This window comes from Otolemur garnettii, unplaced genomic scaffold (assembly GCF_000181295.1).
Source record: "Otolemur garnettii isolate 467f Iridium unplaced genomic scaffold, OtoGar3 scaffold00058, whole genome shotgun sequence".
In the NCBI taxonomy this organism is placed as follows: domain Eukaryota; kingdom Metazoa; phylum Chordata; class Mammalia; order Primates; family Galagidae; genus Otolemur; species Otolemur garnettii.
The window spans coordinates 3,611,615-3,624,600 of record NW_003852453.1 but is presented as its reverse complement, the minus strand read 5'-3'; the positions used below and the strand labels follow the sequence as shown (position 1 = coordinate 3,624,600).

The 12,986-nt window shown below is 48.6% G+C and overlaps 1 protein-coding gene across 2 annotated transcripts in view; it reads right to left on the bottom strand.

Annotated features, from left to right (window-relative positions):
* NOD2 (nucleotide binding oligomerization domain containing 2) overlaps positions 1 to 12,986 on the bottom strand; it is a 38,711-nt gene that overhangs the window by 18,812 nt on the left and 6,913 nt on the right. The window contains exons 1-3 of one of the 2 annotated variants that reach the window (XM_023514788.1): positions 6,359 to 6,413; positions 6,022 to 6,127; positions 1,781 to 3,596 (exon numbers count right to left, since the gene is read on the bottom strand). In XM_023514788.1, the coding sequence (XP_023370556.1) occupies positions 1,781 to 3,051 (1,271 nt within the window). In that variant the 5' untranslated portion in view covers positions 3,052 to 3,596; positions 6,022 to 6,127; positions 6,359 to 6,413. Of the gene's footprint in view, positions 1 to 1,780; positions 3,597 to 6,021; positions 6,128 to 6,358; positions 6,414 to 12,986 lie in introns of those variants that run through there. The other variant, XM_012806821.2, reaches the window with a different exon arrangement.

Sequence of the window (12,986 nt, the reverse complement as noted above, 5' to 3'; positions counted from 1 at the left end):
AAAAAAAAAAAAAAAAATACAGATTCCTGGGCCCCCATCCTAAACCTACTGAATGAGGATCATGGGAGCTGGCCCAGGCATCTTCATTCCAAGAGGCGCCATTATACAGTGCAGCGTGGAGCAGTCTGTATACCCCAAGAGCTAGGACCAGAGACAGACACCTGTTTCCCCAGCCCTTTTGCACAGGCTGGGGGGGTCATACAGGCATTCCTAATTAAGGAGAGAGGGTCCATTCAAGAATTCTAGGGACAGACTAGCCTAGGAGGATAATCTGGAACAGCAATGCCTGGCCTCTTGGGGTTCAAGGACCGCTTTGCAAACCTGGCAAAAAATAAATATCTACTACCCAAGAAAATGCACACTATCAGGGAAATAACTCCATCAGACAGATCTTCAAATGCCCACTCAAACATTCAAGATTCTTTCTTCCTAGGGAAATGCAGCTCCCTCCACACCTCCTAAGTTCTCACTCCCCCTGTCCCTGCAGCCCACCCACCCACCCTGTGCTTACTAACTAACCCCAGGTCCCTGCACCCTCCTCCCTCCAGCTCTTCCTAACTCCTGCCCACGTCTTAGCAAATGGTCTCTTTATTAAACTCTCCTCAAATTACCCAATTTGAATGTAGCATCTGTTTCCTCCAAGACCCTGATGGGTCTATTCATATGCATATTCGTTATATATAATACCCACGTATGTTAACTATGTGAAATATGTGGTATATAATACCATTATTACATTATAAACTCATGGTCCCTGCATGAGGCTTAACGAAAGTCACTGCGCAGTTCCGAGTAGATATCTATGTATTTGTTCCAGGGAGAAAAAAAAAAAAAACCTCTTGCTGCCTTGCCCCAGAGAAGATATAACGTGTATATCCTAATATATTCAAGGAGACGCTCATCTCTTGCTTAGGATAATTAAGGCCATCTGGGGGTAGCCCAAAGCCCTAGGAGGCTGTGGATAGATTTTAACTGTACTCCACAACTTCTGCTTTCTCATAGACTCTAAACAGGGAGCAGGAGGTCCCCTTTGAGGCTGGAAGGGAAGTGGGGGAGCCTGCAGCATGCGGGTCCTCAGGCCAAGGTATGTACCTCCTAGCCCCAAGATATGGACAGAGGCCCCTGGGTTCAGGGACACAGGCATTCAAAAGGGCAGAACCCCCATCTTCAGCAGGGGGGAGAGCAGCATGAGAAATACTGAAATCCCATTTGGACACCAGGCTGTCTACAGACTGAGAAAGTGGGCAAAGCTCCATAGCCACTTTCTACCTCTGGGGTCCTGAAATTTCCATCTTGCTGAGATTGTAAAGTCCCGGATGAGGCATAAGTCTCCCTAGATGGGGTGCAGTTCCTAACACAGACACCTGTTAGAACTTGGCGTGTGACCTTGAGGCTGTCATGGAGCCTCCTATCCACACACTCAGGACCGAAAGATGCTTTGTGACGCCAGCTCTGCCATTCCTCTGTGACCCTGGACAAGTCCCCTCAATTCTCTAAGCCTCAAATCAAGGACAGTGAAGACAATGTTGTCCCTGCCCACAGCCCAGGGTGGCCATGAAGATCAGATAAGGTAATTCTGGACAGTGCCGCACAGTGCCTGGCACACTAGTCCCTCAGTAAAGTATGGCGGTCATCACGATAGACTGACACCAAGGCCCAGAGGGGAGGGGCCCCGGCCAGGCCTGTGCAGCACGGTGGCAGAGCCAGGGCTGGTGCTCCTACACCTCCCCCTGATGCTGCGTCCCCCCAGGTCCGACCCCCAGTGCCCAGGCACACTTACTACAGGGCCTTGCAGACACTGAGGCAGGGCAGCAGCTGCTCCACACCGATGTCGCCCACAGAGTTGTAGTCCAGCTGCAAGGCCACTGGCCGCCGCAAGTGCTGCAGCACGAAGGCCAGGGCAGCACACTCGGCAGGGCCCACGCCGCAGAACGTCAGCTTGAGATGTCCTACCTTCAGCCTGCGCACAGCCTCCCGCGCCAGCCGTTCCTCCTGCATCTCATACAGGCTCCGGATGAGCCAGACGAACCCCGGCATGGCGTGCATGCTCTTGGCCTCACCCGGCACGCCTGGTGAGATGGACTGGAAGTGCTTTCGGAGGCTGCGGGCCAGGCACCAGCGGGCACAAGCCTGGAGCCGGAGCAGGGCCTTCTCGGACGCCTGGCATTCAGCCAGCAGACTCCGGTGCTCCCGGGACAACAGCCCTGCCAGGAAGGCCGCCGTGATCTGAAGGTTGTGCGGCTCAGCCTTCTGCAGCAGAGCTGCCATGCCGTCCTCCTTGCACCCTGGGCCCTGGACACACAGCCCAGGCAGCAGCCTGGCCAGTGGTGAGCCACCTGGCCTGCGACAGTTGAAGAGGTATCCAAGCGAGGCTGGGGGTGTGTCAGCACCAAGTGCCAGATAGAAGGCAGCAAAAAAGCACTGGAAAGTGATGTGCAGGAACTCTAGGGGGGCTGCCCTTCCCGGAGCCACACTTTTGGCACGCACCAGGAAGCCGAGGGCAATGTCATCAGGGCTGACCTGTGCTGCCTGGATTTGCGGGGCAGAAAACAGGTAGCAGCACGTGCCCAGGCCCCAGAGAGCCAGCTGGCCCAGGTGCAGGAGGCTGGGGAGCCTGCCTCGAAGGATGCTGGGCCCCAGGCCATGGGGTGCTGAGTCTGGGGGAGAGGCCCGCAGCAGAAAGTGCTGCAGGATCAGCAGGTACATATCCGTGGTGGTCTTTGGGGAGCCCCCTTCCTGCAGCAACAGTTCCTGGTGGCATTTGGACACCATCCATGAAAAGACAGGCAGGTGGCACAAACCACGCAGGGGTGAGGTCGCGTGAAGTAGGCGGATGAGGCGGTCGGCCACCCCAGGCTCGTGATGGCACTTCCGCAGGTACGACTCAATGCCCTCCTCCGAGAAGCCTTTGAGGCTGAGCTCCATGCGGATGTACTTCCTGAGGAAGGGTGACACGGCCGCCGGGCGGCTGGTCAGCACCTTGCGGGCATTCTTCAGCAGGTTGCCCTGCAGGAGGTTGAAGAGCAGGGTCTGGACAGATGTGGGGTCCATTGGAGAGCAGTGACGTTCACCGTCCGTGAACCTGAACCTGAACTCATCAAAACCATCGAAGGTTAACAGGATGCGGTCAGGGTGGTCCAGAAGGAACTGGAAGATGTCCTGTCGTCCAGCGTCGGGCCAACAGCAGTGTTCAAAGAGCAGCGTCTGCACAGACAGCGGTTTGGCCACGCACTGCAGCTGCCGGCAGCTGAACGGGAAGACGAAGAGAAATTCCTGGAAGGCCTTCCCCGCGGCCCACAGCAAATGCAGCCGCTGCAGGAGTGTGCTCTTGCCACTGCCCGCCTCGCCCACCACCAGCACGGTGTCCGCGTCCTCGTTGAGGTGGCTGTGAGCACTGAAGAGCTCCTCCAGGCCGAGGGTGGCCAGGCTCTCCTGTGGGGGGCCGGCCGTGCCCACGTCTGTCCGCACCTCCAAGGTATTCTCCGTGTAGACATCCTCCAGGCAGAGGGTCTCCGCCCCATCGTAGGTACTGAGGAAGCGAGACTGAGCCGACACTGTGGTCCTCAGCTTGGACAGGTACTTCTTACACGCAGCAGCTGGAAGGTACGAGAAGGACAAACAGATGAAGGTGGAGATGTGACCTGGCCGGAGGGTGGTCTGCTGCCAGGGAGAGGTGGTGCTACTGATGGGACAGAACAGACGGCGGGTGGCCACCCTGTCTCCTCCACTCACACGCTGCAGACTTTGAAGACAGTCATAGAACCTTCCTAAGCCTTAGTTTGTGCCCTGTGAGGTGGGAGAAATGACGGTCCCCGTCTAACAGAGATAATGCACACTGAGTGCTCAGCACGGTGTCCCACAAAAGCAAGCGTGCTCAGAAGACATCGGGTCCCGCCATGATTTCTGCTGACACCAGAGGGGCTGGGGCCGAAAGACCTGTGTCCCAAAGTCTATCCCACCATATGGGCTGAGTGCCCGTCCAGAGGTCCATTCGCCACTCACCTTCGTTACCTTTTTCTAAGGGCAAACCGAAGGTGAAACAGTTTCCAAAGTCAGACGCACTTGAACTTGAAACCCAGGCCCACTATTAATAAGGGGCAGCCACTTAGCTTTTCTGGGCTTTAGTTTTCTTACGGGGACAATCCACACCTCAAAGAATTGTTTCAGGAGGCAACGAGATAAAGACAAAGTTTAGAAAAATATCTGACACTTGGTAAAGTCTCAAAAAATGGTGTTCATTATCAGGATTGGTGAGTGTGGTAGGCACAAGGGCCCCCCAAACATGTCCAGGTCCTAATCCTCAGAACCCATGAATACGTCACCTGACCCAGCAAAAGGGACTCTGCAGGTGGGTTAAGTTAAAGACCTTGAGTTGGGGAGGATTCCCAGGTTACCCAGGTGGGCCTGGCAATGGAAGGCCCAAGGGTCGCTGGGAGCCCCAGCCAAGTGCTCAGACAAGACCTCTGCCCCTGCCTCTACTCCCATGCCCTGCTCACGCACCCCACACAGGAGGAGTCCCGTGACAGGGTGTGCCTAAAGGGCAGCCACTCTGCCTTCATCATCCTGAAACCAGGGTGAGCAAACCATTTCCTACGTCAGGGTCTAGTTCCCCCTTCCAGAAATGCGGAAGTCCTGGGCCAGAGACCCAGGCTGGTGCCTCAGTGCGGTTCTCTCCGTCATAGCCTCACTGCCCCCAACCAAGTACTGGCTGGTTTGTTTTCAACCCAAAGGCTAACGAGGTATTTTTACGGAAGGCTCTTTGCTCGTTGAAAAGCATCTATAGAGCTGTGCAGAGGGGATGCTCTATATTTGGGCTTCCTCTTTTCTTCCCCAGAGCTAATAATTACTGTTCCTCTTTCTGCCCTCTGGATATACCTGAGAGCCCTGAACAGAGACCATAAGATATATATCTTCCTCTCCAATATAATCTCGATATACATCTTCCTCTTCCAACCTGATTTCCATGTCGGTTTTCCAGCCATCACCAATGGCAGCCAAATTCTCCAAAAAAAAAAAAAAATTCTCTCATTTTAAAGAGAAATAAACATATCACTCATCACTTTTAGAAGCTTGGGGAACTTTGCACCCTGGTGCGTGATGTTACAGTGCCCAAGTGACTGGCTATGCTTGACGACATCGACAGCAGGTATTAACCAAGGCCTGAGGCAGGCACCGTGCTCTGATGTCTGTACCTTGTTCTTAGATGTGCTGGTGTACACCCAAGTGCCAAGCATGTGCTTCCAGCCACCCTTCCACAGGCCCAGAGGGCAGGGCCCAGGGTGATAAACCCATCTGTACACAGCTCAGGAGCCACTGGTGCCAACAAGCTTTCCCTACAGTAGAGGAGGGACAAGGAGAGTGCCAGGCTCGCAGCCTCTCCTTCCGACAATTCCTTCTGAGAAAAGAGAAAGTGTAGGTGGAGACAGAGTATAGCCCATCTTCCCCGACCTCATCTTTTAACCTCCCAGCCCGGTTTCCACAGCTGAAAGGTGGAAACAGCAACACCTCCTTGGGGTTGTTCCAGAGGACAGGTATGGTCCATAAGGCACTCGGCAGGACGCCTGGGATGTCCGAGTTCTGCTCGACAAGCCTCCCCTGTTTCTGAGTTTGGTTGGTGACCGTGGGTACTGAGAGACATCACATTATCTAAACCCACTGGTTGTGGGTAGCTAAATTTCAGTGATCAGGAGATAGGAACTCTTTCTCAAAAAAGTGTATCCACATCTTTTTGGTACAGATAATGAGAGTTTGGCTAGTAAGGAACACCAGAACTTAATACGGGGTAACTCCAGTTACTGTTACCCAGGAGGTAATGGAAGCTGATGGATAACACTACACACTTGTATCCTTTTAATCTCCCAAAGCCCAATGAGACAGGTGGTGGTCCTTCCAGTGGGGAGACTGAGTCTTAGGGAGGCTGTGCAGCGAGTGTGTGGAACGCTCACTGACGTGTGTTTCCGCTTAGCCATGAATCCATGGGGCTTCCTTTCCCTGTTCGATGCATGGAGCCCATGTGCTTACCTTCGAAAGGCAGGGCCCGTGGGACTGGTAAGTCCTGAATACACTGCAGAAGGAAGGCAGCCAATCCATTCGTCTTCACTGTGGCAAGATCGAGCAGCCTTCTTGCCTACGGGAAAGGGAACAGACATGATCTTTCCAGAAAGGCTGACGGGAGAGAGCGGGAAGCTTCCTCCTGATGACTATAATTTCCCAGGCATCTCTCTTCCACCAGAGCAACGACCAGATGACTGCCTGAGTTTAATGAAGTCACATGCATCCAATGTGGCTCCCTTGCAAACCCAGCTAACGAGGGAACAGTTAAACAATAAAACAAAACAAAGTGAAAACATAAACCTACATAGGCAGGGAAGATGGTGCTGGAAGCTGTGGATCGTTTAGAGGAGAAGAGACTCCGTCAAGTCTCATGGCTCGAATGCTGGACTGTGATCTCTGCTCCCGACTCTCACATTTTCATCTCCAGCCTGAAGGGTTCCCCTGGACCCTGGGTGTGCACATCCAACTGCCTATTTTCTCTCTCTGCTTAGACATTTCATAAACACCTCCAGCTTAACTGATCCAAGACTAAACTCCTAATCCACCCACGTATATGCCAAACCTGCACGCTTCCTCATCTCGACTAATGTCAACTCCATTCTTCCACTTGCTCAGTCCCAAAGTTTTGGGGTCACCCTCGCAGCCTCTCTTTGGCAATCTAGCAGCAAATCCTGTTGGCTCCCCTTCAGAGTATGTCCAGAAGAGCACTGTCCAATGGAAATACAATGAAAGTACGAATGCAAACCGCATGTGTGATTTCACATCTTTTAAGAGCCACGTTTCTAAAGTAAAAATTAAAAAGGTGAACTTAATTTTAATCACATATTATATTTAACCTCAAATCCCCGAGATATTATCATTTCGGTGTGTAATCAATATTCAAAATTAGCAAGACGGGTTCCATTCTGTGTTTTGTATTAAGTGTTCCAAATCTGGTGTGTATTCTGCACTTGCTGAAACTCAGTGTGGACCAGCCGGGTGCCACGTGCTGGACAGCCCCCTGCGGCCAGTGTCTACATACTGGATATGCAGCTATCTAGTCCTTTCTTTGCTGTCACCTCCTCTATACCTTCCTGATCCAAGCCACCGTCACTGCTAAGCTAGAGAACTGCAAAAGCTGCCAAACTGGCCCCATGGCTTCTCTTCCTGCCCCGCCCCCGACCTATGCTCAATGCCACAGGTCCCACCTCCCCGTTACAAACATCCCAATAGCATCCCCCAAATCCAACAGCAACCTGAGAGGTCCCAAACAGACAACACTCCCTGTCTATTAGCCCCTGACATAGGTCACTCTCTGACCTCACTTCTTACTCAAGGAGCGCCTTCCCTCAGGGGCTGCTTCCTAAAAACACCGTGATGCCCCACCTCCAGGTCTTTGCCTTGGCTGTCCCCGTGCCTGGCATCCCTCTCCCCAGCTACCACAGCTAATTCCCTGACCTTCTTCAAGTCTTTACTCAAATTTCACCTTCTCAGTAAGACCTCTCTATGTCATTTGAAATTTCTCATTTTCAAAACCACCCTGACATATCACCTAACCCCAGGGAGAAGAGCACACATCACAAAGTCCCAAAGCTGCAGATGCTGGCGCAGATGAGAGAAGGGAACACTTTTACGCTGCTGGTAGAACTGCAAATCAGTACAGCCACTTTGGAGAGAAGTATGGAGAATCCTCAAAGAACCCAAAATAGTCCTGCCATCTGATCCCTCAATCCCATTACTAGGCATCTACCCAGAAGAAAAAATAATCATTTTATCATAAGAACATTTGAACTAGATTGTTTATGGCAGCTCAGTTTATAATCACCAAGATGTGGAAACAACCTAAGTGCCCATCAACCCATGAATGGATTGGTAAACTGTGGTATATGCAAACCCTGGAATACTATTCAGCCTTAAAAATAAAAAAGACTTTACATCTTTTGTATTTACCCGGATGGAGTTGAAACACATTCTTCTTAGTGAAGTATCACAAGAATGAAAAAGCAAGTATCCAATGTACTACGTCTGTAGTTCATCTACTGGCTTCATATTAGTATTATTTTTCTCAATTAGAAATGAATTAGTATTGAATGAAGTGAATTGGTATTTTTCTCACATAAGAGAAATCTCAATTCAATTCAAGTTGGGGGAGGGGAAAGAATGGAGGAAAGGGAGGGGGGTGGGTGCGCGTCCACCAAATAGACACAATTAAGAATATATGGCACATCTCCCGGATGCCAGGCACAGCTACGACCTAACAAATGCACACGTTGTAACCTAATCATTTGTACTGTCATATTAATCTAAAATGTAAAACAAAAGAAAAAAATGTATCATTTATCCCCCAACCCCTTCCCAAACTGTTAACTCCCAAACCCACTTCACTTCCTTCTTTCAGCACCTACCACCTCCCGACACACAGTGATTTGCTTCCTTTTATGTACTGTCCCTCACCTTCCCACAGAGTGTAAGACAAGGATATTTGTCTGTCCTATTTGTTTATTGTCGCTCACCTTCCTGCAGAGTGTAAGCATCTCCAAGACAAGGATATTTGTCTGTCCTAGTCACTGAGGTGTCACCAACACCTAAAAGAAGGTCTAGCAGCTCAAGGACTTACTGAATGAATGAATGGCAATGGATTTAGAAGACTCCTGAAAACCAAATACTAACCCCCAAATGGGAAAACTAAAAACTTATAACACGGTTCCTGGTATCTGTAAGGGGCACTGGGCTATCAGCCTCAGGTCCCTCCACAACTGAAGGAAGTGACTAAGATAAGGAGGACTGCGTCAAAATGGCTTATGAAACTGGTCTCTGGTCTCCCTTATCTACTCCAAGCCACTAGCAAGTGTCCTGTGTGCCTTGACAAAGTCTAGAAATTGATATTTTGTGAAGAGTGACAGAGAGAGTCCCTGCACTTTGAAACACCAGTCACAATTACAGAAGTGGCTGTCATATCCTAATCATATCCCTATCCTGTACATGACCAAAAGCAAAGTAGATGCTGAACGCTGAGACTTTGCCCACCACCATCACTGCTCTGCCCTGTCACCCACAAGGCTCCCAGACCTCTATCAGAATTTTCCCCCAGAAAGGAGGTCTGTGACCTACTCAGGGAGCTTGGTTAACCTAAGAGGAAAGATCTAAAGATAAAAACTCTGCCATCTCCCAAGATATCCACAGTGAAATTCATGGCAGACAAGTTCCTGCATGCTCAGTTAGTTTTAAAGTTCTTCATTTCAATCATGAGGAAGACAACTAAATGCCCACATGCTCAAAGAAAACAACTAATGTAAGGGATAAGAGCCAAACAAACGGGGACAGGAGAAAGCTACTTGTAGGATAAAAAGTTCATGTAGGTGGAAAAACAACCAACCAACCAACCCGGCAAACAAACAACTCATCATTATGATCCTTAAGTAAAAGAAGATATTGGACCCATACAACAAGAGCAAGATACTATAATAAAGAAATAGCCAAAAATAGTTCTGACAAATTCAAAGCTTGATAAAAACACGAAAACTTCAAGAGTATAAAATACAGCTGCAACTACCACATAGAAAGCAGGAATAAAAGAGAGAGACAGAAATGGGAAATATAAGAAAATTAGAGGATCAGTCAAGGAATTCTAACATTCAAATAATAGGAAAGAAAAACACAAATATAGTCTAGCAAGGGGGAGGGGAGAGGGAGGGGAGAGAGAACAAAAGAGGGAAGGGGATTGCCGGGATCCCACCTAATACACACAATGTGAGGGTGTTCAGCACAGCCCTGGGTGAAGGGCTCAACTACAACTTGAACTTTACCTTATAAATGAAAACAATGTAATCTAAACATTTGTACATTTGTACCCTCATATTAATCTGAAATTTTTATTTCTTTCTTTTTTTTTTTTTTTTTTTTTTTGCAATTTGGCTGGGGCCGGGTTTAAACCTGCCACCCTCAGTATATGGGGCCAGCACCCCACTCACTGAGCCACAGGTGCAGCCCCTAATCTGAAATTTGTGAAAAAAAGTAATAGTTGTTCCTCAAGGAGAGGAACAACCCTCTTTGTGGAACATACAAAGAAATACAGAGAAAATACAAAGAAATCATCGATAAACTAATCAAGAAAAATCCCCAGAATATAAAGATATTAGTTCCCATATTCTTGGGCAACCAGCATAATAAAAGAGCACCAAGACACATAATTGTGAACTTTCAGAACATTAGAAACTAAACTGAAATTTTCCAAGATTCCAGAAAGAGTTATAAAATGGTTTTGGAATTCTTAGCAGCAATACTGAAAGGAGGAGACAGTGGAATCAAAATGCTGAAGGAACATGACGACCACCACTGAGTTTTATACCCAACCAAACTATCAATCCAGTACCAGAGAACTTGTAGACATGGAAGAACTCTGAAATTCTAACTCCCATAAACACTGATTCTAAAGAATTGACTGTAGAATATTATCTACAAAATGGAGATAATGGAGATAACCAGGAAAAAGGAAGACATAGTATTTAGGATACAGGGGACCCAACACAGGAGGACCAGGAGGGGAAAGCTCAGGGTGTTGGCTGCGTACTATGACATGAGTTCAGACAGAACGGAGCAGTGACTCAGGCATATCAAGTGCAGTTATTTCCTAGATATCTGGGCAAACCTGGCCCTGAACTTTATTTACATTTGTCTTCACCATGAACTAATATCATTCCTTTTCTCACATACTACTGCCTCAGTCAGCTGAGGATATTCATTTTACCCCACTGATGTGTTTAGCCTTGACCTATTCCAAGAAGCTAGAATAGTCTTTGACACAATGACAAGGAGCTTGCAGACAAGCCCACTTCCTTGGACATCAGCACATGACTCATATCAACCCTGCCAGGGTCTCCAGCAGTAATGGGGCCCTGTGTTTCCCCAGACTCATTCATCACCTTGCCTGCTGGCTCCCCAGAGGGGTCCTTATAAACTGGCTCTCCAGAGGGGTCCTTATAAACTCCCAAGCCAGGCCATGCCCCTGAAGCCCTGTTCAGCTTCCCTGACTTGGGAGGCTTCCTCTAAGAAGGAACAACACTGTTCTTTCTTTACACAGCTGTGTTTGGTTTGCTACTCAGTTTTTCAAAATAAAATACATTATTTGGGGATTTATTTTAAAATGTGCTAAAACCATAAAGAAAAGCAAAGGAATGATTAACACAGAAGTCAGGCTGGTGTTCAGCCGTAGCAGTCACAACTGAAGATGGGGCCCAGGTGTGGGCAGTGTCCTATTTCTTATCCATTTACACTGTACATATGGAAATGTGTATATGCTTCGGCAGGCACGGGACGTTTTCCAACTTCAATGTGTTTAGGTTAATATTGTGATAAGAGCCGCGCAATTCAGAGTTCAGTCTGACACCTCGGGCCGACCGACTGCAGCAGTTGCGTGAGTCACACGGACAGCTGGCGTTACAGCTGGTGGTACCAGCTTCAGGTTTCCTAACAACTTCTCTACCCAACTGAGCAAGTTTGCCACCCAGAGCCCCCACGTCTTATGACAGAGAACAGCTTCAGCTCTGGGGAAAAATAGGTCTGGATTCAAATCTAGCTGAGCCACTTCCCACATGGGTAATTTGGGCATCGTTAAGCAACAATGTAGTCACTCTGCGCCCTCGTTAGGGTGTAGTGGGGCTTAAGTGAGATAATACAGGGAAAAGGCTGAGGACAGTGCCTGCACACAGCAGGGACCGACTCACTAAAAAGGAGCAACGAGTATTTGGGGGATTTAGTCTTTAATTTGCATATGTTGAATCCCACATCAGTCCCCAGCCTGCAATCAGGGACAACCACTTCTCTATAGGAAATTAAAAGGTTGATAGTGGGGGACATGTTAGTTGGACGTACCACAAGTGCTTCCAAAATGGAATCGGAAATTCAGCCGTTTAGGGAAGGCCACCAAATCAGAGAATGATAGAAAGCCAGCACTCAAAGGAGGCTCCCAGAGAGCTGGAATCTAAAAACTTAAACCTCAGGCAGTGTAGTCCCCTTGTAACCTCCTACAGTTCCCAGATCTGTTACCCTCCAGTCCTTTTACCTGCTAAACTCAGTCCTACCTTCAATGTTTGCTTGTCTTGTCTTATTTAGTCCTTTCTTAAGATGAATTCCTAGCCCACTAAAATCCAATTCTTCTTCCTTTCCAATATAAGCACTTAAGGTTATAAATTTCCCTCTAGTTCTGCTTTAGCTGCATCCCATAGATTTTCACATTATTGTTTGGTTCTGATTTCCATTATAATTTCTTCTTCATCCCTTTTCCTTTCTCCATTAATCTGAATACTTCCTCTATTCATGCTCTGTCTCCTGTGGGCCCGGGGGATACAGGCTACCTTCTCCAACCCCTCAGAGCATCTGCACCAGACCACACTGCTGAATGTTTGATCAACAATGACAAGACACAATCTTGCCACTTCCCCAGTGGGCTGATTCAATACCCTTAACAAATGTAAGAGACCCCAAGGTAGGTACAGTGAGTATTGTGTCTTTTGTACTGTCCCCAGAGTGACGCTCAAAGAGATTGTTCTCAGAGTAAGACTGTACATTTCTTGTGCACTAATTAAAGGAGTTCACACTATGTCAGCTCTGTAAATATTAAGCCAGTTTTAAATCAGCCTTGAAGACAGATTAGTTTACTTCATCAATCTTTTGTACAAACAGAGTGTCACTTTATTGCCCGCGGTAGAGTGCCCTAGCATCACAGCTCACAGCAACCTCCAACTCCTGGACTTAGGTGATTCTCTTGCCTCAGCCTCCGGAGTAGTCCCTGTAGTCCCTCCTGGGAGGGACCCGCCACAACGTTCAGCTATTTTTTTGTTGCAGTTTGACCGGGGCCAGGTTTGAACCCGCCACCCTCGGTATATGGGGCCAGCGCCCTACCCACTGAGCCACAGGCACCACCCTACTTCACCAATCTTAACTGAAGCTTACTT